The sequence below is a fragment of the Mesoplodon densirostris genome, chromosome 5 (genome assembly GCF_025265405.1).
Source record: "Mesoplodon densirostris isolate mMesDen1 chromosome 5, mMesDen1 primary haplotype, whole genome shotgun sequence".
Lineage (NCBI taxonomy): Eukaryota > Metazoa > Chordata > Mammalia > Artiodactyla > Ziphiidae > Mesoplodon > Mesoplodon densirostris.
This window is the reverse complement of record NC_082665.1, coordinates 130,408,883-130,429,102: the sequence shown is the minus strand read 5'-3', so window position 1 is coordinate 130,429,102 and position 20,220 is coordinate 130,408,883. Positions and strand designations below refer to the sequence as shown.

At 42.5% G+C, this 20,220-nt stretch overlaps 1 protein-coding gene across 6 annotated transcripts in view; it reads left to right on the top strand.

Annotated features, from left to right (window-relative positions):
- Positions 1 to 20,220, top strand: part of THRB (thyroid hormone receptor beta) — a 387,212-nt gene that overhangs the window by 310,230 nt on the left and 56,762 nt on the right. For 5 of the 6 annotated variants that reach the window (XM_060099500.1, XM_060099502.1, XM_060099499.1 and 2 more), the window contains one exon: positions 794 to 1,054. The exons of the other annotated variant lie outside the window; for it this stretch is intronic. In XM_060099500.1, coding sequence (XP_059955483.1) covers positions 794 to 1,054 — 261 coding nt within the window. The remainder of the gene's footprint in view (positions 1 to 793; positions 1,055 to 20,220) is intronic. 6 annotated transcript variants of the gene reach the window in all.

Sequence of the window (20,220 nt, the reverse complement as noted above, 5' to 3'; positions counted from 1 at the left end):
TTTCCCATTCTCTAGAGGGCAGACCTTCAAGTCCCTAGAAATTGAATAGAGAAAACAACATCGTATACATAAACCATAACTGCCTGTATTTCAACGCAAGAGACATGTGGCTTTTCATTCTATCATTAGGGCTCTTAATTTACCCCACAAATAAAGCACGATCTGCTCGGCTCATCTTATCTCCTCGCCTGTTTGGGACAACATTGAAACCATCGACACAGTTTCTCTTGGAAGAGCCAGCCCTTTGTGTCAGGCTGTCGGGAGTGGAAGGTGACAGAGAGAACAGAGTTGTCACTCTCACGTAGCCACGTGGCACGTCCCTCTTAAGCAACAGGGTGCCCCTCAGGTCAGCCTGTGATAACACCCAAGTCAAATAAGGCCGAATCCTGGACGTTTTATGTCCTGAGGCTCTGAAAAGTGTCCACGGCCAGCCCTGACCCTCGAGACCTCAAATGGTCGTCTAAGCAGTAACATAAATTGGTGTCCACTTGCTCCTGGGCCATTGCTGTTGGGAGCAGCGCTGGCGAAAGGGCAGCCTTCCCATGGAGGAGCTGACATCTTTGTAGGCAGTAAAATCGGGGGAATGTGTTGATTACTCCGACAGGCAATCCAGCGCCGGTGGCTCCATGCCCGAGGCTGACACCCTCTGCATCTTATGACCACTGTCAAGGGGAGGGGTGTGCGAACGCTGTCAGCCCCAAAGAACCGAGAAAGCACTTGCCTTCCAAACCTCCATCTCAGCCCCATCCTGACAATGCCAAAGCTCGTCATCTCGTGTTTTTCAACCTTCCAGAAAATGGCCTTCCAGCCTGGGACAAGCCGAAGCCTTGTCCACACGGCGAGCAGGAGTGGAAGCTTGTGGGAATGTCTGAAGCCTGCCTGCACAGGAAGAGCCCCCCAGAGAGGCACAGCACATTGAAAAATGAACAGTCGCCCCGGCATCTCATCCAGGCCACCTGGACCAGCTCCATATTCCATCTGGACCACGACGATGTGAGCGATCAGAGCGTCCCTAACGCCCAGACCTTCCAAACAGAAGAGAAGAAATGTAAAGGTAACCAGATTTTTATTAGACCCGAGTTGCCACAAGGAAAAGAATTTTCTGTTAAGTGTGTGCTCTGTTTCCACTGAGTCCACGTATGGTGTCCATGTGTTTTCCCCAGCTGCTCTCTTCCAGAGTTTCTTTATCCCGGTATCTTCTGGGAAGCATAAAATAAGTGGGTTCCAAAGGAAAGCAGTTAATTTCAGTTTCATGTTGGGGCACTTGGGGAGAAGACATTTTTCTTTCTCTAATTAGCAGGAGGGTTGTTAGTTTTGGCTTCACTTCTGTTTTCGAAGCTAAGTAGAAACAGACATTGATATCATTACATAACTACTTGCTTTGAAGCATGTGTGTGTATGTGTGTGTGTGTGTGTGTGTACATGACTTTTCCCAATTGTGCCAGTAGCTAATGGGATCTCAACGTCTACGTTTAACCTAAATAGACAATTCATGTTCAAAAGAGAGGTTTGAAGTTGTTTTCTTTTACTTGTTAAGTCCTGTGTCATCATCCTGAAAGGTGAGATTATGGTGTTAGGGGGTTGTCACCTCATAAAAAAGTGTTAAACTGGCCTAAGTTTCTGATTGCATTAGATTTAACTGGTCTTTACCTCAAGTCGCCTCCACCCTGACAGATGTCTTTGTGTTGATCGCTTTATGGTCTTAGGGCTTCCCAAAATCTTTGCTTCTTAAATCAATTTGTGTCTTTAAATGTCCAAGTTCATGTGACCTCCCACTCTTTTCCAATGTAGCATTTTTTAAAATAAGGTCTTTTTCCACTTTCTTTAAGGACTTTGACTCATGATCAAGTTATTTTTTTATGGAAGTGTAGTTGATTTACAATGTTGTGTTAGCATGATAAAGTTTTAAATGGTGTATTTGAAAATCTGCCAATCACATACCAAGATATATTCATGAAAGTTTGTAAAGACTCCTATATATGAGCCATGAACGACTTTTGCAAAGTGTTCTAACTTGAACATAAAACATGATTATAATCATCCCTCTCAAAAAACTGCTGGTCCTTTAACTTTTCTGAAAACACTTCAGGCGCTCCTTGGAACCACCAGTAGACCTGTGAAGCTGGGTGTGCGGATTGTTTCAGATGAAAATAAGATTATCTAAACAAATAATAAAATAGTGGTATGAGCTCTGATTTCAATGCAGTCAAAACCATACATGTTCTCTTGGGGAAGATTTGTGTTTGAACTGTCTCTCATCTTTATTATTTAGGAGATTTGAGAAATTGAAAGGGATATTTAGAAAAAGAGCAAAATAAGTTTATCTAAAAAAGTCAGGATATAAAACAGGTGTCCCTGTGTGTATGTGCACACTTGTTTGAAATGCAATTGAGAGTTAGTCTTAGAACTTGTAACCAGGTTGTATCTTCAGATTTTAGGAGCTGGCGTCAAGACCACATCAGTCCTTGGCTCACAGTGAAATGCCCTGGTTTACAGGAAACTGCAGTGTCCTCATGATCTAAGGACCTCACAAACTAAATGTGACTTATTCCTAATTGGTACCCGTATTCATTCATTCATTCATTCATGGGTCCATCTCCATCATTTGTGAGAAATCTTGGCCTTGGATATGTAGAGTTTGCGACACTGTCCAGTTTCCAGTTTGCTGGTAAACCTTGAAAGCAAAAGGAAAGAGTTTCTATTTGGATCCAAGACCCTAAGTGTTGTAAATACAGTGATTAAGATCACAGATTTTTGAGTCTGCCATATTTGGGCTAGAATCTCAGCCTTTCCACTTTCTGTCCTTGAGCAAACCTATGTGATTGTTGATAGAATTGAAGAAGATAATGGATTTAAGCACTTTAGCACAATATCTCCCATAGTGCTCTCTAAGCAGCAGCTTCATTCTTGCTGTGATCATTATGATCAGCTCTGCATCATTAAATCACATAAATTCCTTGGGCTGCGCTGAGTGCCTGGTGAGGGATGAAGAAGGAGACCAGGGCAGGTGGGTGTGGGGTGCAGCGTGACGTCGCAGGGGGGTTAGACTTGATCATCCATTTCGCATCCATTCAGCTCTCTTTTGCTGCAAGGTGGAGAATTGTTTACTAGGAAAATATAATTAAATTAGTACATGAAAGTCCTTCCTCCAGATTCTAGTTTTAAAAGGAACGCAAGTAAGGTAAACACTCCCGTAGTTTCTAGAGCAACAGCCAGGGTTCACACTGGCATGGACGTGAAGCAATGCCTTGGTTCAGCGTGAAGATGCTGAGGAAGCCTACTGTCACGGCCAAAACTGTAAACTGAATTTCACTCGTTCCCAATGGACTCCGGTATTTGACGAGGTGGTGGTGAGGCCAGGGAAACAACTGGAGTGGTTGCTTTTCTTTTCTGAGTTGGGTCCTCTCCATCTACTCAGCTTGCCAGCCACCTCCTCACAGGATCTGTGAGAAGAGCTCTATTTTGACATCCATCCAGGCTGGGCATTGATTTCCTGGCTCTCTCTGTCTAGCCTGCAAGCATATCTCTTTCCTGGGCTACCATTCCATGCCTGCGTCCCATCTGTGTCTATTAAGTGCCTACTATGTGCAGGAGATTGTCCTTCATATCCTTGAAGAAATAGCAGCAGGGCCAAAAATCCATCCAAGTACCCCCATTTCAAGGACTCCAAATGGAATTGATGAGAACCAAATGACCCTTAAAGATACAGAAGGAGTCTGCAGTGAAGGAGCCATAAGAACAAATGGGCTGCTTGAAGTTCTGCAAAAGCCCATCTCCCAAATCAGTGATCTAGCCAGTCTAGACCAATGCGCCTCTGAGTGTGTGTGTTTTTAAATTAATTTTTATTGGAGTATAGTTTCTTTATAATATTGTGTTAGCTTCCACTGTACAGCAAAATGGTTTGTGGTTGGGTACCCTTCTGCCAACTATTACTTCCTACCCGGTTCTACTGATGCAAGTACAGAAACCGAGAAAAAGCTTTAGAAACAGTCATAGCCAAATAGCATCGCCACTGGCGTTCAAAGGCATGATCAGTGGATCCATCTCACTGAACAGGGTAGAGTCTGGTTGGATATTGTCAGACTCGCTTGGTCAGTCACGCAGGGCCAGAGCTCTGTATAAAAATCTTGTGCAGCAGAACCAAGGGTTGGGCCATCGTGGACTGGATATTTTGTAAATTATTTGAGATTTACTGATTTATGCTTTGCAGTATTCTTCTTCTTTTCTTTTTTTAAATTTGTTTTTGGCTGTGTTGGGTCTTCGTTGCTGCGTGCAGGCTTTCTCTAGCTGTGGCGAGTGGGGCCTTGTTGTGGAGCACGGGCTCTAGGTATGTGGGCTTCAGTAGTTGTGGCATGTGGGCTCAGTAGTTGTGGCTCGTGGGCTCAGTAGTTGCAGCTCGTGGGCTCTAGAGCGCAGGCTCAGTAGCTGTGGTGAACGGACTTAGTTGCTCCACAGCATGTGGGATCTTCCCGGACCAGGGCTCGAACCCGTGTCCCCTGCACTGGCAGCCGGATTCTTAACCACTGCGCCCCCAAGGAAGTCCCTTTGTAGTATTCTTAATGTTTTTCTTTAGGCTTATTTTTGGTAGGTACTGAATGCCTTCTTTTTCATTTTGATCTGAATACTGCTTTTATTTTAATCTGCATGTACCTGTGCTCCTATGTCCTACAACCATTGTAAGGAAATTAATTGGTAACACATTTAAATGATTAAATGAGAGCCCTGGAGGCCTGACATTCTGCTGCATATCCCACAATTCACTTCTGCTCTAGTGCCAGAGGCTATTTCCAGCCAGAAGCAAGTGACCCTGTTCCCCTCCCCCAGCCACGCTGCTCGCCTTAGAGTTTTTGTCACAATGTGAGCTAATTGCTCAACGGTGAGGACCACACCCTACTCCCCGCCCACCTCCTCCCTTCCCAGAGTCTGAGATGATGCTCCCAGCTCTCCAACCAGTGGCACTAGCAGCACCTGGACCTCTTAGAAATGCAGAATCTCGGGCCCCAGACTACTGAACTGGAAGCTCTGTAAAGGGGCCCAGGAATCTGTATTTTAACCAGCCCTCTGAGCAATTCTTAAGACTTGAGCATCAGGAAGTGCCTGAGAATACGGACAAGCTCTTAGTACCAGTAAAGGAAAATGTCTGCCACCTAGTGGACACTTGGGGAATGTGCATTTTAATTCCTTTCCTTGCCCGCACCTGGGGAGCCACCTGAGTCTCTCCATTCTTGATGGGTCCTCCCTTTAGACCTGGCTTCTCTTAATTGCCAACCGGGTGTTCTGCTCAATCACTCTGCCCAGGAACATCCCTCTGGGACTTGAACCCTTCTGACTGGAGCCCAGCTCTTCCTCCAAGTTCTTACAAGGCTTCTCTGCTCAGCCCTCTCACACCCTCCCGAGCTTCTCTCTGGGAACCACAGGTCCCACCAGCCCCACAAGGATGGGTCCTGGACAGATGCACGCACCCCTGTAGCTGGATCTTGTCAGCCCTGCTGAACCCAGACAGTCAGACCTGCAACCTGGATGTTTGCCCTTGATGTCAATCAGGGACTTTCCTGAAACACTGGAACCTGGTGGGAGAAACAAGGCAGGGAATGACTCATTTCCGGGGTCGCATCAGAATAAAAGATAGCAATCTGGTGATCTCACTGAATTTTCTCTGTAGGTCCGTTCTGTGTTTAGTATATCAAGAGAATTGAATCTCAGATACCCAGAAAGGCAAGAAAACATAGTCAAAATAATTTTACTAGGAAGTTACTTTCTCTCACTGTAAAAGCCTCCCATGTACGAAAAGAAAAAATTTCCCAAAAGTTCAACAAAAATGACTTTTAGAGATCGTTTGTAATTCCATCCTCCAAGGATATTAAAATCTTTATTATAGTTCAGTCTTTTTTTCCGTGCATATCTATGTTTTACAAACTTGGAATCATACGAGGCATACCATTTTTAACCAGGTGTTAAAGCTTAACAGTATATCATGAACATGTTCCCTTGTCCTTAAATATTCTCCTGAATCCTGACTTTTATTGGCTGTAGATTATCCTTGCTTATAGATATAATTTGTTAAACCAGTCCCCAAGATGTAGACAAATTAAAGCACTTTTTAAAGCAATTTCTTATGTCCGAGGGCAGACTATCAACACAAGCTCTTCAGAAGGAGGAAAAAAGTGAACCAAATCATGATGATCATTTTAAATGATGTATAATCCTCATTTACTGAAATAACAAAGTGTTCTAAAAATGAGAGACGTGAAGTCAAGTTATGGTGTGCATTATAATCCTTCAAGTTAGTCACATTTTCAAACACGTGATGGCTCTCTTTGTCCTTAAGTAAAATACAAGGACATCTTCAGGTAAATGAGTGTTTTAGAAGGTCGGGGATTAAAAAGCTTTAGCCCTCCCACCAGTAGACCATCTGTTCCATCCATTTCCACTCTCCTCTCTGCCCCTTCTCCCCATCTATCAGGAAGCATGGTTCCAGCTGAGATCTCCAGTGTGATTCACACACCTCAAGGGCATCGGGAAGCCTCAGTCATCAACATGAGAATAGGTGCTCTCCACCAGCTTCTGGCACGTGCCAGAGAGCTCTGAGATGTGATACTTCAAAGGCAAGGAAGCACACCCATCAGTAGCCCAGGGCAGACAGAAAGAGAAGGGCTAGAAAAGAAAGCCCAGACCACTTAATCTGTGGAGAATCCACTCACTAACTTTGTGAGGATGACAAAACAACTCCTGGGACCTCTTGGTGTTTTCTGAAGTGTAATAAGGTATATAATGCAGAGTAAAACTCACATGATTGTATAAGGATTTCTTATTGATTGCCTAGACTTTTTGCAATGGAACCTATATCACTCACCCTTTGAGATAATAAAAACACATTATAATGTGAAAAACAAAGAAAAGGAAAGAAAGAAAAGTCATCAGCTCGACTGGAGGGGAGGGAAACGGGGAACAGCCACGTCAAAAGAAGACAAACCTCAAAAATTCAAAGCTCTGTTCCACCCAACTGCAGTTTTCATTGAGATGCAGCGTGGAGCGGTGGGAGACCACGGGCTTTTCGAGGCCAATTTTGCAGCGTCTGTTACAGGAAAGCCTGGAGCCCTCCTTCTCCAGTTTTTGTTATCCTTTTGGACCTTGAAATGCATTGACGAACTAGATAAACGTAAATGAAGAAAAGCAGAACAAACCATCACGTACACAGCTAGAGTAGAGGCATAAACAACCGAGAAAAGAATCCATAGCAACAACCAAGGTATTTTTCAGACTCTTTAAAAAGTTTTAAAAATTAAACAAGAAAGCAAGAAAAGTATGAAGGAGCTGAAATGAAATTTGCACCAGGCAGCCTGGCTCAGACATCAGAGCTCTTTACCATCATACTTTTATAGCACAAAAGGGCGAGAGAATTCCAGGAACCCTAAGGAAGAAATCTAAAACCTTGGAGAAGATGCTGGTCTACAGGAGGCGAACATGTGGGGCAGTTAGACCTGCCAGGATGGAGCAGTGGGGCTCAGCACATACCTGGTTTTACAGTCTAAGGTCAAATGCTCGCACAGCCACTTACCAGCCATTTAACCTTGAGCAAAGTCACTTAGCCTGCCTGAGGCTGTTTCCTCATCTGTAAAATGGGGTCTCGCCTCTCTCATCGAATTGTGGAAAGAAGGAAGCTTAGGTGATTTCACAGAACACCATGAGTGCTCAATAAATAAGAGTTATTTTCTCATCATGAAGCTTAGAAACATTATGAGAAGCAGATAGGACATTAGGGGTATAGAACGCCCACGTGAGAATAACCACTAAGTAGATGCTAACAGGATTGAAGTTTTTAAAGCCAGGAATATAACGGAAGCAGGGGGAACAGACGCAACAGCCGAATCCTGTGATAATCCCAACAGGTAGTTTTCAGACGAAATCTGGGACAACATGGGAGGTTAACTTACTGACCTTGCCTTGAAGTTGAAAAGAAACTATTGGGAGAGTCAGCCATACAAAATTATGAGAGGTGACCACTGGAATTCAAAGTCCTTCCCTTCTCCCACAGATTGCCCCGAGTGCCCGTAATTCCATCATGGCCCTTTCTCTGTGGTCTTTCAAAATGCAAACCTCCTGGCTGGATATCTTATCAAGTCACTAGTATCTCCAAGTGGAGAATTGAGTCAGATTCCTTTCCTCCTCAACAGGATCCAATAAAGGCAATAGAAGGAGTGGGAAAGGGAGGAGGCCATGAGAGGGGTGAGGATCACAGGGAAACGGGTAAGAGAGAGAAAATAAAGAGCAGGACTCCCATGCAGCACTGTACAGGTCGTCAGGTTGTGCACTGTATAGTAGGAGTGGTATTCACCACAGACATGGTGCCCTGAAAACAAACGTCACCGCCTCACCGCTGGCCAGGAGCTGGCCCGGAATGCAGGATGAAAATACAGAGAAGTTCCAGTCACATTTAGACAAATGTGTGAATGGCATATTGATCATTGGCTATCAAGATATTCCAAGACTGATGTCCACACATACACACAAATATACATATGATTTGATAAATATAGCAAATCATCACCATGTATGTTTTAAATATCTTGCAATTTTATTTGTCAATTATACCTCAGTAAAGCTGAAAAAAAAAAACATTCTGAGAATTCTCGTGTTACACAGCTGGCCTACTGCACTGAGTCTTAGGGATGTCGCTCAGCACGTAGTAGGCACAAAGGGACTGTTTAGAACAGAAGACCATGGTTTGGTTCTTGGCTCTGACACTTTCCAGTTATTTAACTATGGACAAATCCCTAATTCTCTCCAACAAATACTGTAATCAGAGATTAGCCACAAAGAAACCAAGGACATCAACCTACATCCCATCCTAAATGTCCATCCACAGAGGAATAGATAAAGAAGATGTGGTACATATATACAATGGAATATTACTCAGTCATACAAAAGAATGAAATAATGCCATTTGCAGCAACATGGATGGACCTAGAGATTATCATACTAAGTGAAGTAAGTCAGACAGACAAAGGCAAATATATGATATCACTCATATGTAGAATCTATTTTTTTAATGATATAAATGAACATACTTACAAAACAGAAACAGACACACAGATTTCAAAAACAAACTTGTTACCAAAGGGGAAACGTGGGGGGCAGGGTTAAATTGGGAGTTTGGTATTAACACACACACACACTACTATATATAAAATAGATAACAAACAAGGCCCTACTGTATAGCACAGGAAACTCTGCTCAATATTCTGTAATAATGTATATGGGAAAAGAATCTGAAAAAGAATGAATATATGTATATGTATAACTGAATCACTTTGCTGTACACCTGAAACTAACTCAACATTGTAAATCAACTATAATCCAATAAAATTTTTAAAAATTTTAAAAATTAAAATGAAAAAAAGTAGGGAGTTCCCTGTTTGCCTAGTGGTTAGGATTCTGGGCTTTCATTGCTGTGGCCTGGATTCAATCCCTGGTTGGGGAACTAAGATCCCACAAGCCAAGCGGCACAGCAAAAAAAAAAAAAAAAAAAAAAAGTAAATAGAAATAAATACAAAATAATGGCAAAAATAAAATAAAGTATTTCTCCAATACAATAACCATATTTCCCCCTGTGGGAAAAATAGAGCAAAATACATTAAATCAGTACTGGCCCCCAAAGCCTAAGCTATGATCATCATGAAAACATAGCACCAGCTCCAGGATAAATTGCAAAATCAGTCGTCTTCTACTGCCTCTTTCAGTGTTCTTACTGAACCCTGGGCCAGCTTTCCCCAGGAACAGAGCAGGCTTCAGGTTATTCTCAGTTCTTTAGTAAGTCTAGGCTTCTTCCCCCTTCAGTTTCTGAAAACGTACCCATGCTCCATCATAAACGGCTCTTCCTGAAGGCGTTGGTGACCAGTTCTACCCTCTGTCCTTTCCTCTGCAGGGCAGAGGCTTTGGGTTTTGAAAACCCCAGAAAAGCAGAAAATCCATGCCAAGAGCAGACTCTGGTAGCACCATCGCAGACAAGGCAGGTCTCCTGGGGACCATTTCACCTGCATTTATCACCTGTGTGATGCTCATGATGAGCTGTCTTTAGAGATTAGTCTTGATTCTGGACCAATCCAGCCTCTTTGACTTGAATTGTATCTCTATCCACACTGCAAAGATACCAGAAATCCAGAACCAGCAGGGCTCTGGGAAAGAGAGTCGAGAATCCTCCATGATCCAGAGCCATCCTCCACGGCATTGGCTGAGACAGAACCATTGCCTCTGTTGAACCACTATCCTCAGGGCATTTGTCAGTATTGGCTTATACAAGAGACTTGACTTCGTTCAACTTTACCGCCTCTTAAAATATAGAACTGGGGGGGCTTCCCTGGTGGCGCAGTGGTTGAGAGTCCACCTGCCGATGCAGGGGACACGGGTTCGTGCCCCGGTCCGGGAAGATCCCACATGCCGCGGAGCGGCTGGGCCCGTGAGCCATGGCCGCTGAGCCTGCGCGTCCGGAGCCTGTGCCCCGCAACGGGAGAGGCCACAACAGTGAGAGGCCCGTGTACCGCAAAAAAAAAAAAAAAAAAAAAAAAAAAATAGAACTGGGGACTTCCCTGGTGGTCCAGTGGTTAAGACTTTGCCTCCCAATGCAGGGGATGGGGGTTCGATCCCTGGTGCGTGAGCTAAGATCCCACATGCCTCGAGACCAAAAAACCAAAACATAAAACAGAAGCAATGTTGTAACCAATTCAATAAAAACTTTAAAAATCATCCACATTGGGGCTTCCCTGGTGGCGCAGTGGTTGAGAGTCTGCCTGCCGATGCAGGGGACATGGGTTCGTGCCCCGGTCCAGGAGGATCCCACATGCCGCGGAGTGGCTGGGCCCGTGAGCCATGGCCGCTGAGCCTGCGTGTCCGGAGCCTGTGCTCCACAACGGGAGAGGTCACAACAGTGAGAAGCCCGCATACAAAAAAAAAAAAAAAAAAAAGATGCACATCAAAAAAATAAATAAAATAAAATACAGAACTGTGTTGCCAATATGGCTACTTAACTCAATTAGCTATACTGTGAACTCACTCAGCATGAGTTACAGTATTGCATGTGGGCTGACGGTTTATTAGTCCAGATGGCAATATTCAGTGACTGGCAGGTTTTACCCCAACTACGCTACTCACAGTTGCCACATAATATGCAGCTACAAAGGCCATACGATCATAAGCCAAGCCTCAGAACTAATGAAAAGATACTTATTTGGCTCCGTTTGCCCAGCGCTGGAAAAAACGTCTTATAATAAGCCTAAGATATAAAACTAAAGGTCAAAACTATGTAAGTAAAAGAAGCTCCTGCCCTTTAAGGGAAGAAAAAAATACATGTTAATTTTTGCAGGAGTTTCAATTGACTGCGTTTCCAAGGAAACAGTTATCTGAAATGGGTTCATCTCATTTAATATTTATGGCCGGACATAGGGATAGTCCTTTCTTGTTATCCCTTTCTGGTTACACATGATATGCTCATTCTTAACTTTCTTTTGAAGTGATCATTCTATGTTTGAGTCTCATTTCTTCCACAAATAAAGGAAATAAATGCTTATTCTTATGATGTTTTAAAGTATTTTGCAATATTAAGAATATAAGCCTTTAAGAATGAAGAATATTAAGAACAGTGGTGATCACCACTAAAAAGTAAGAAAATAACTCTAATCAATCTGACACACTTTTCTCAGATGAATCAAAGGCTATTGAGCTTGGCTTCTTGTTTTATTGCAAATTGGCTTACTTTTCAATTTTTGTTCTTCCAGTTTTATTGAGATATAATTGACATACAGCACTGTATAAGTTTAAGGCATAACATTTTTTGTTTTTTTTGTTTTGGTTTGGTTTTTTTGTGGTACACGGGCCTCTCACTGTTGTGGCCTCTCCCATTGCGGAGCACAGGTTCCAGACACGCAGGCTCAGCGGCCATGGCTCACGGGCCCAGCCGCTCCGCGGCATGCGGGATCTTCCCGGACCAGGGCACGAACCCATGTCCCCTGCATCGGCAGGCAGACTCTCAACCACTGCGCCACCAGGGAAGCCCAGGCATAACATTTTGACTTACATACATTGTGAAAGGATGACCACAATATGTTTAATGAACATCCATCATCCCTTTACAGAGACAAAATTAAAGAAATAGAAAAAATATTTTTCTGTGTGATGAGAACTCTTAGGATTTGCTCTCCATAATGTACAACAGTGTTAATTATATTTACCATGTTGTACATGACATCCCTAGTGCTTATTTATCTTATAAATGAAAGTTTATACCTTTTGACCACCTTCATCCAATTCCCCCTCCCCCTTCCCCCCCGACCCGGCATCTGGTAACAGAAAATCTGATCTGTTCTTCTATGAGTTTTTTGGTTTGTTTTTGAAGTATAATTGACCTACAACACTATTTCAGTTCCTGGTGTACAGCTTAGTGATTCAATATTTCTATACATGTCAAAATGATCACCACCAGATCTGCTTAGTTTTGGGGTTGGTTTCTGTTTTTTTTTATTATTTTATTTTATTTATTTTTGGCTGCGTTAGGTCTTCGTTGCTGCACGTGGGCTTCAGTTGCCGCAAGTGGGGTCTCCTCTTGTTGCAGAGCCCGAGATCTAGGCACGTGGTCTCAGTAGTTGTGGCTCATGGGCTTAGTTGCTCTGTGGCATGTGGGATCTTCCCAGACCAGGGATGGAACCCATATCTCCTGCATTGGCAGGCGGATTCTTAATCACTGCACCACCAGGGAAGTCTTGTTTTTCTTTTTTTAAAAAATTAATTAATTAATCTATTATTCATTTTTAGTTGCATTGGGTCTTTGTTGCTCTGCGCAGGCTCTCTCTAGTTACGGCGAGCGGGGGTTACTCTTCGTTTTGGTGCATGGGCCTCTCATTGTGGTGGCTCCTCTCATTGTGAAGCACGGGCTCTAGGCGCGTGGGCTTCAGTAGTTGTGGCACACGGGCTCAGTAGTTGTGGCTCGTAGGCTCTAGAGCGCAGACTCAGTAGTTGTGGCGCACGGGCTTAGTTGCTCCAAGGCCTGGTTTCTGTTTTTAAGCGTTGAATTGGAAAAAGAAAATTGGTGGCGGGAGACCATCTTGTCTTCAAGTTTGAGTGAGTTGTGTGCTTTCCTGGAAGATATGCTAAGGCAAACCTATAAATTCCTTTTTATTTGATTTTAATCTCAGCTTTACCAAAAAGTGGAAGTGGTGCAGAGAACTCCCATACACCCTTCACCCAGATTCACCAACTCTTAACATGTTGCCACATCTGCTTTATCATTCTGTGTGTGTGAATACTATGTGTTTGTTTGCATATATACATATTATTATTTTTCAGAACCATTTGAGACTAAGTTGCAGACATCATGCCCCTTTAAATACTTCAGTGTGTCTCCTGAAAGCAAAGAAATTCTCTTAGAAAACCGTGGTACAATGATCAAAATCGGGAAATTTAACATTGATGAGTACTATTAGCTAACCTACGGACTTTATTTAAATTTCACAAACTGTCACTCCTCACCCCTCTCTCCCCACAGAGGAGAGGACAAGGCTGAGAGCAGGACTGAGAGGGGACGTGTCTCTAGATCCTGACTTCATTCCCGACAGGGCTTGCCACCGCTGTTCCTTAAACCAGCTTGTTTTCCGGGCCAGGACCAGGCCAGGACTGTGCCTTTCGTTTAGTTTTTGTCTGCCTAGTCTGCTTTAATCTGTTCAAAACCTTTCTTTGTCATGGCACTTGACATTTGTGAAGAATGCAGGCTGATTATTTTCTAGAATGTCCCTCAGTTTGACTGGTGTTTCCTCATGATTAGAATCAGATTATGCATGTTGGGCAAAAATACAAAAAATAAAAATAAAAATTGTTGTATCACCCGATGTTTGTTCCTATAAAAATTTAAATTTAAGTATGTGATTCAGAAATAGTTTCCAGTCTTCCAAACCACCTACATCTTTGTGTGAGTCCTATTGTGTTTATTTTTCCCTTTTTCTTTTCCATTATGGTTTATTACAGGATATTGAATATCGTTCCTTGTGCTATACGATAGGACCTTGGTGTGTATCCATCCTATATATAATAGTTTGCATCTGCTAATCCCAACCTCCCCCAACCCCCTCCCCCTTGGCAACCACCAGTCTGTTCCCTATGCCTGAGTCCTCTTGTGAAGCATCCATTCAGTGTTCTAAGGGCAAATGTCTCAAGAATAAAAGTTATTTGTTTCTTTGTAACCAGTGACCTTTTTAAGGTTGGAATGACAGGATGATGCTTACCTGGGGGTCACCTCTCTTTGTACTGGGACAGAAAGCAGGTTCTCTGCCGTCTGAAGGCTTTTCTGAGGATAGCAAATAGATGGCTGCCTCTTCGCTCTCTTCTCATGTTTAACTGGACTTTCTTTCCTTTCCACAATTCAAACCATAGTAAATTACAAAACAACTAAGATTGGGGTATATTTTAGGTTAATCTTGATACCTGTAGTGTATCTTTCTAGACTATTTTGACATTTGAAATAGAATGAAGAATTTTGATTCACCAGTTCTAGATTTGGGTCTCAGGGTGCCAGCATGAAGTAGATCCTATTTTTGAAAACGTTTACAAATCCTCTTTTATTCCCCTCATCCTTCAAGGCCCAGTTCAAATATCACTTCCTCTGGGATTCTCCACTCACAGTGAATCATTTCTTTCTCATGCTGTCATGAAATTTAATTAAAGTACTTCCTGTGCTCTGCCGTATCATATTGTGGCTTTAAACATGCCTGTTTGACCCTCCAGTGACTGTGCTTTTATCTTGATTTACATCAGAAATGTTTTTAGTGTGTTCTCTGTGCCTAGTGCTGTACTGTATGCTGAGAATAAGAAGTTTGATGAGACACCCTGCTTCCTGCATGGGATTTCCAAATAGAAATGTTGGAAGAGCTTTGAGTTTAGACCTGAAATGAGCAGCAACCCTGTTTATGACCAAGCAATGATGAAAATTCTATTGGCTGGCATTTATCTTAGAGAAAAATAAAAAAGAATCTAACCTACATTGTTTTGGAAATAATAATTCCATTTTCTTCCCTGTTCACCTAACACTGGTGGTACTAGGGTGTCAGATACTGCCTTCTGCGTATTGATATGTTCTTTTAGTTGGGTTGCAAACTTCAGAGGAAAATCATGTCTTCCTCCTATGGTGTATCTTCCATTAAGTCTAGGAAAATAACGTACACAGTATGTTATATAAATAATACTGATATATAAATGATGTGAACTTATTAATTTTCTATCTGTTGGCAAAATTTTTAATTACCTCAAGCCATTTATTTATAATCTCACATCTATTTTGTCAAAGCTTTGTTGAGATATATTTTGTGTATCATAAAATTCCTCTGTTTTAAGTGTACAGTTCCATAATTGTTAGTCTATTTACAGAGTTGTGCAACCATGACCACAATCTTATTTTAGAACATTCCCATCACCCTCACAGAAACTTTGAGCTGATTTATAGCTACTCTTCATTCCTGGACCCAGCCCCTGGCAACCACTCACCTGTCCGTACTGATTTGCCTTTACTGGACACTGCACAAAAGTGGAATCATACAATAAGACTGACACCTTTCACTTAACATACTGGTTTTGAAGTTCATCCATGTTGTTGCATGTATCAGTACTTTATCTGAACTTTTTACCTTTAATCATTCTTCATAATACTTACAAGTATAAGTGAAGAACTGGAGCCTTTAATGAACAAAGAATACACCTTTTGAAATTGACATCAATTGTGGCAGCATCTAGATTTTGCATGAGTTGTTCTTCAAGGTGAAAAAACAAAGTAAATGCAAATGACTCAATCACTCATTCATTATTCCTATTATTAGGGAAATTTGTTATAAAATTAATCTCTGATATGTTACTCTAGAATAAAGAAAGTATACTATAGCTGTTAAATGTCAAAACCATTCCACTCAAACAAGCATTCAACTTTTCAAACCAAGTCCATCAGTGTGAATTACAATGAAATAATCATCTTAACACATTAAATTAAGGGGAAGTGAATCTACGCACTGTGGGTGATTAAATTAAAGCATACATAAAATAAGCGGCTATGTGATATTCATGCAAAGCATAAATGATATTCATAAAATGTTAAAGGACATGTTTTTCTTCTCAGGATAGAGGGAAACAAGCATATTAATATAAATATATGAAGTAGCATTGAATTAGGCACATCTTTGGAAAAACAGCGAAATCATCACAGTGATCTTAGAATTTGTGTTGAAACACATACTTAGTTGCCTAGAACTTTCAAAACATAAAATAAGTCTCTACTTAGAAAAGCAGTGTGTGGAAGTGAGACAAGCAAGTTCTAGAATAGCAATTCAAGAGCTGAAATTTCAATACTAACATCTTCCCTTAGTAACTACATCATAGTGAGAAAACCATCTCCTCAGTTTTCCACTCTGTCAAATGAATGGAAATACCTCACCCACCAGTCTGGTCATTTGGTTATAAAGACAACACGCAGTAGCTGTTATCACCATTATTTAGCCAGGGCTCGAATTGAAGTTATACCAAAACGGAAATTTTATGGTATGTTTTCCAGATGATGATGCCCAAGCTTCATCAGACTACAGTCAGGAAAGATTTGCTTTCGAATCCGATGCTCATTCATGAAAAAGAGCAGAGATTCCACTGTTGGCTTAGAAAAGAGAAGAATTCAATTCTGATAACCATAGCCTAAAATATATTTTAAAAGCCTTACTTTTTTTTTTCAATCTCCAGCCTTAAGGGTGCCATTCTGTTTTCACTTTTGTGTACATGCATTTGTGCTTTGGTCTGGATGCCGATCTCCTTTTGAATATTATCTCATTCCTTCAAAGCACAAGGAGACTTTATGATTTGTCTTTGGTCTTAGGAAACAGCAGTCAGAATAAAACCCTTGATCTTCACGCTGGGAACTCTTAGATGCCAGACGTTGTGCTGGAATGTCCATCATTCATCATCACTCTTCCATCCATTGGAAATGCTGTGGAAGAGAGGCTTTGCCATTGCACAAATGTCTGGGAATTTTGAGCACTACAACGCATGACTCGAAAACTTAAATGGAACAAATCTTGACTTCAGGCTAAAATCAGATGATACATGATTTTCCAATATGCGAGAGAGAATTTCATGAACTAAGCATACATCAAGAAATATTTTGAACATATAAATGCCCTTGTCTGACATGGTTAAGTTTCTAGGCCCCTAAAGGAGGACAGTTAACAAGCTGTGAAGAATCACTGCCTGTCGGGTTATCATAGTCCTACAGTATGCACCCCAATGTAAACTACTGATGGCATAGAGGTAGGAAACAGGAGGCATATTTTATATCCACATACCATATTCCAACACGTCATCCTGTTTACATGGAGAAAATGCATCATAACTCACCATCTGCAGGATTATAATTTTTAGGTCATTCAGCCATGGTCCACTCCCATCCATTTGTTCATGTGTTAAGCAATTATTATATGCTTACTGTGAACCCCTAAATTAACTTACATATCGAGGAGATAAGCACTATCCTTTTATCTGTAATTTATGCATTGACTTTAAAAGAACGAAGGTAGAAACATAAATGTAAATAATTATTTCACCTTTAGTGCATGGAAAGGAAATATTCTTAGTACAGGCACAGTATTTTGGAAATGAACATGGGGTTTGCAGCCCAAGAAACCTGTATTGAAATCACCCCTTATCAGCCCTATGACCTTGGGCAAGTACCTAACCTCTCCAGGTCTCAGTTTCCTCATCTCTAAAATAGGAACGATGATATGTACCTACAAAAGTGTCGTGAGGCTTAAATGATAGCACCTCTATGCAAGGCATTTCACAGGGCTTGGATCACTGTATGGAACAGAGATAAGGTAGGGGAAGGGCACAGGGTGTGACCAAGGCATCGGGAGAGGTGCTATTCAGCAAAACTAGAAATGCCAGAGTTCAAGTTGTCTGAGTGAACGGCAAGAGAGAGGAATAAAAAACAGTCCAGGGCCATGTTATGAAGGACCTCTAAGGCTTTAAACTTTTTCCTGAAAAGTGAGTGTGATTTCCAGCCAGGATGAGGGTAGGAGAGGGAAGAGGTGACATGCTTTCGATTCTCCTGGACAGCCAATCCCCCTGGGATTGAATTGGAAGGTCAGAGTAACATTAAAGACATAGAAACCTGTTGGTTTCGCCGACTTTTCTCTTAAAGAGAAGTGGTGGGGAGTTTCCTGAAGACAGTGGCAGCCTGAACTCGTCCGACCTTTGTGATCAGATGTTGGGGAGAAGCCAGAGAGAGATGAATAAGCTGCAAGGAAATATATAAGTGGGCAGTTTCTACTAGAACAGATCTGGGTTTGAATCCCGCCTCTTCAAATAACCAGCTGTGCCACTTTGGACAAATAGATGGTTTTTTTTAATCTATTAAAAAAAAAAAAAAAAAAACCGTGGATAGCCATGGCTGCCCTGAAGAACCATCATAAGGATTAAGTAAGACTCTTAGAGAAGTTCAGTCCCGGTGCGTGGGGTACCATGGAGGCATCTGGGGAGAGGGTAGGTGGCTGGCCACGCAGGCCTGGGGGCCACAATGAAGCACCACCAGTGCACGGGGCAGTAGTCAGAGATGTGGACCCTGATGAGGTCACCTGGTGAGAACCGCGTGGTTAGAAGGTTCGGGATAAACCAAAGGGAAAGCCGATTTTAAAGGCAGACAGAGGAGCAATGTCTCGAAGAAGACTGGAAAGAATTGACCAGAGATGGAGGAGGCGTATGATGTAGAAGTTTCTGGAACACCATCAGCACGTGTGGCCATGGGGATAAGTGAAAGCAGGTACGATACTATTGAGTCCAGATGAAACGGAGCAGGACGCTATGGCCCTCCTCCCCATGTCCTCAGCCCACCTTTTGTCTGTGGAAACAATTTAGCCAAGGAATAAGTTTACTCAGACAAGTGAGAAAATACAGAAACAAAGGGAGACAGTCAGAGGAAACCGAATAATAATAGTTTAGTCATTAAGCAAAGTTAAGGACCTTTAGTTCTTCCTCAAGGGCTATAGATAACATTCTGAGCCCTATCCTGTGAGCTATCTTGCAGATACTAAAACCCCCATCAGGTGGAAGACCTTAACGACATGATGACCAGGCTGTAGGCATGACATAAGCTGCCACAATTCCGAGAGCTGGCCTCAAGGAAATGGGAACCAACCGACCCTGGAACTAAAGACTAACTGTACTTAAAACAATCAAGATGACACTGATCAGACCACCCCATGACCAATTTCAAGGTGACCGTCAGAGCTGCCTGTGCTGTTTCTGCATGTAGCCCCCTCCTTCCGTCTATAAAGGCTCTTGCCCACTGACTGTCAGTCGGGGGGAGGGGAGTTGGCCTTTGGACAGGAATCCATGCACCTGCCCAGGTTGCCGGCCTCCAAAATAAAGCAAACTTTCCTTTCCACGAACCTTGCCTCTTTATTGGCTTTTGAGCGGTGAGCAGCCGGACCCTCACTTTTGGTTACACAGAGACCCGGAGATCTTGGAAGTCATGCTCCTTGTAAAAGTCTCGAGTGGCAACCATAAAGTGTGCTACGTGCTATTATGCCCGTAGTGATTGGTCACCAAAGCCCAAAGTAGAGGCCGGGAAATTAGAGTTAGGTTGGCCATACAGAGCACCCGATTTCTCCTGGGTTAATTAGGCCTAAAAGATTTCAGATCAAGGACAAAGCCAATATACCTGCCAGGGCATCAGGAAACAGAAGCAGAAGAAAGGAGCTCTGAGAATCCAGGGCTCCAGGTGACAGCCAGTGAGCCTGGGGAAGTTGGCAGAGAACAAGCTTATGGACCACTGGAGCCTTCCTGGAGGGCAGTGGTTTTCAGAGTTTAGCGTGGATCAGAATCCCCAGGAGGGCTTGTCTACACACGCACTGCTGGCCTCACCCCCAGTGTTTGTGTTCAGTGGGTCTGGGGTGGAGCTGGAGAATTTGCATTTCTAAGAAGTTCCAGGAGATGGTAAATGCTGCTGCTTCAGGACCCGTATTTTAAGAACCACTGACCTAAGGATTTTGGAGTCTATTTTTTCTTCTTTGTGGAACTTCAAAGGACTGTTTTCTTTAACTCATTCATCCTTATAGATTGGCCTATTTCATCTAGTAAAAAGCTGCTGTGACTGGGCAGGTGGTGTCTTTGGCATAAATGTGTTGGGCAACCATTCCATCTGCATGAAACAAA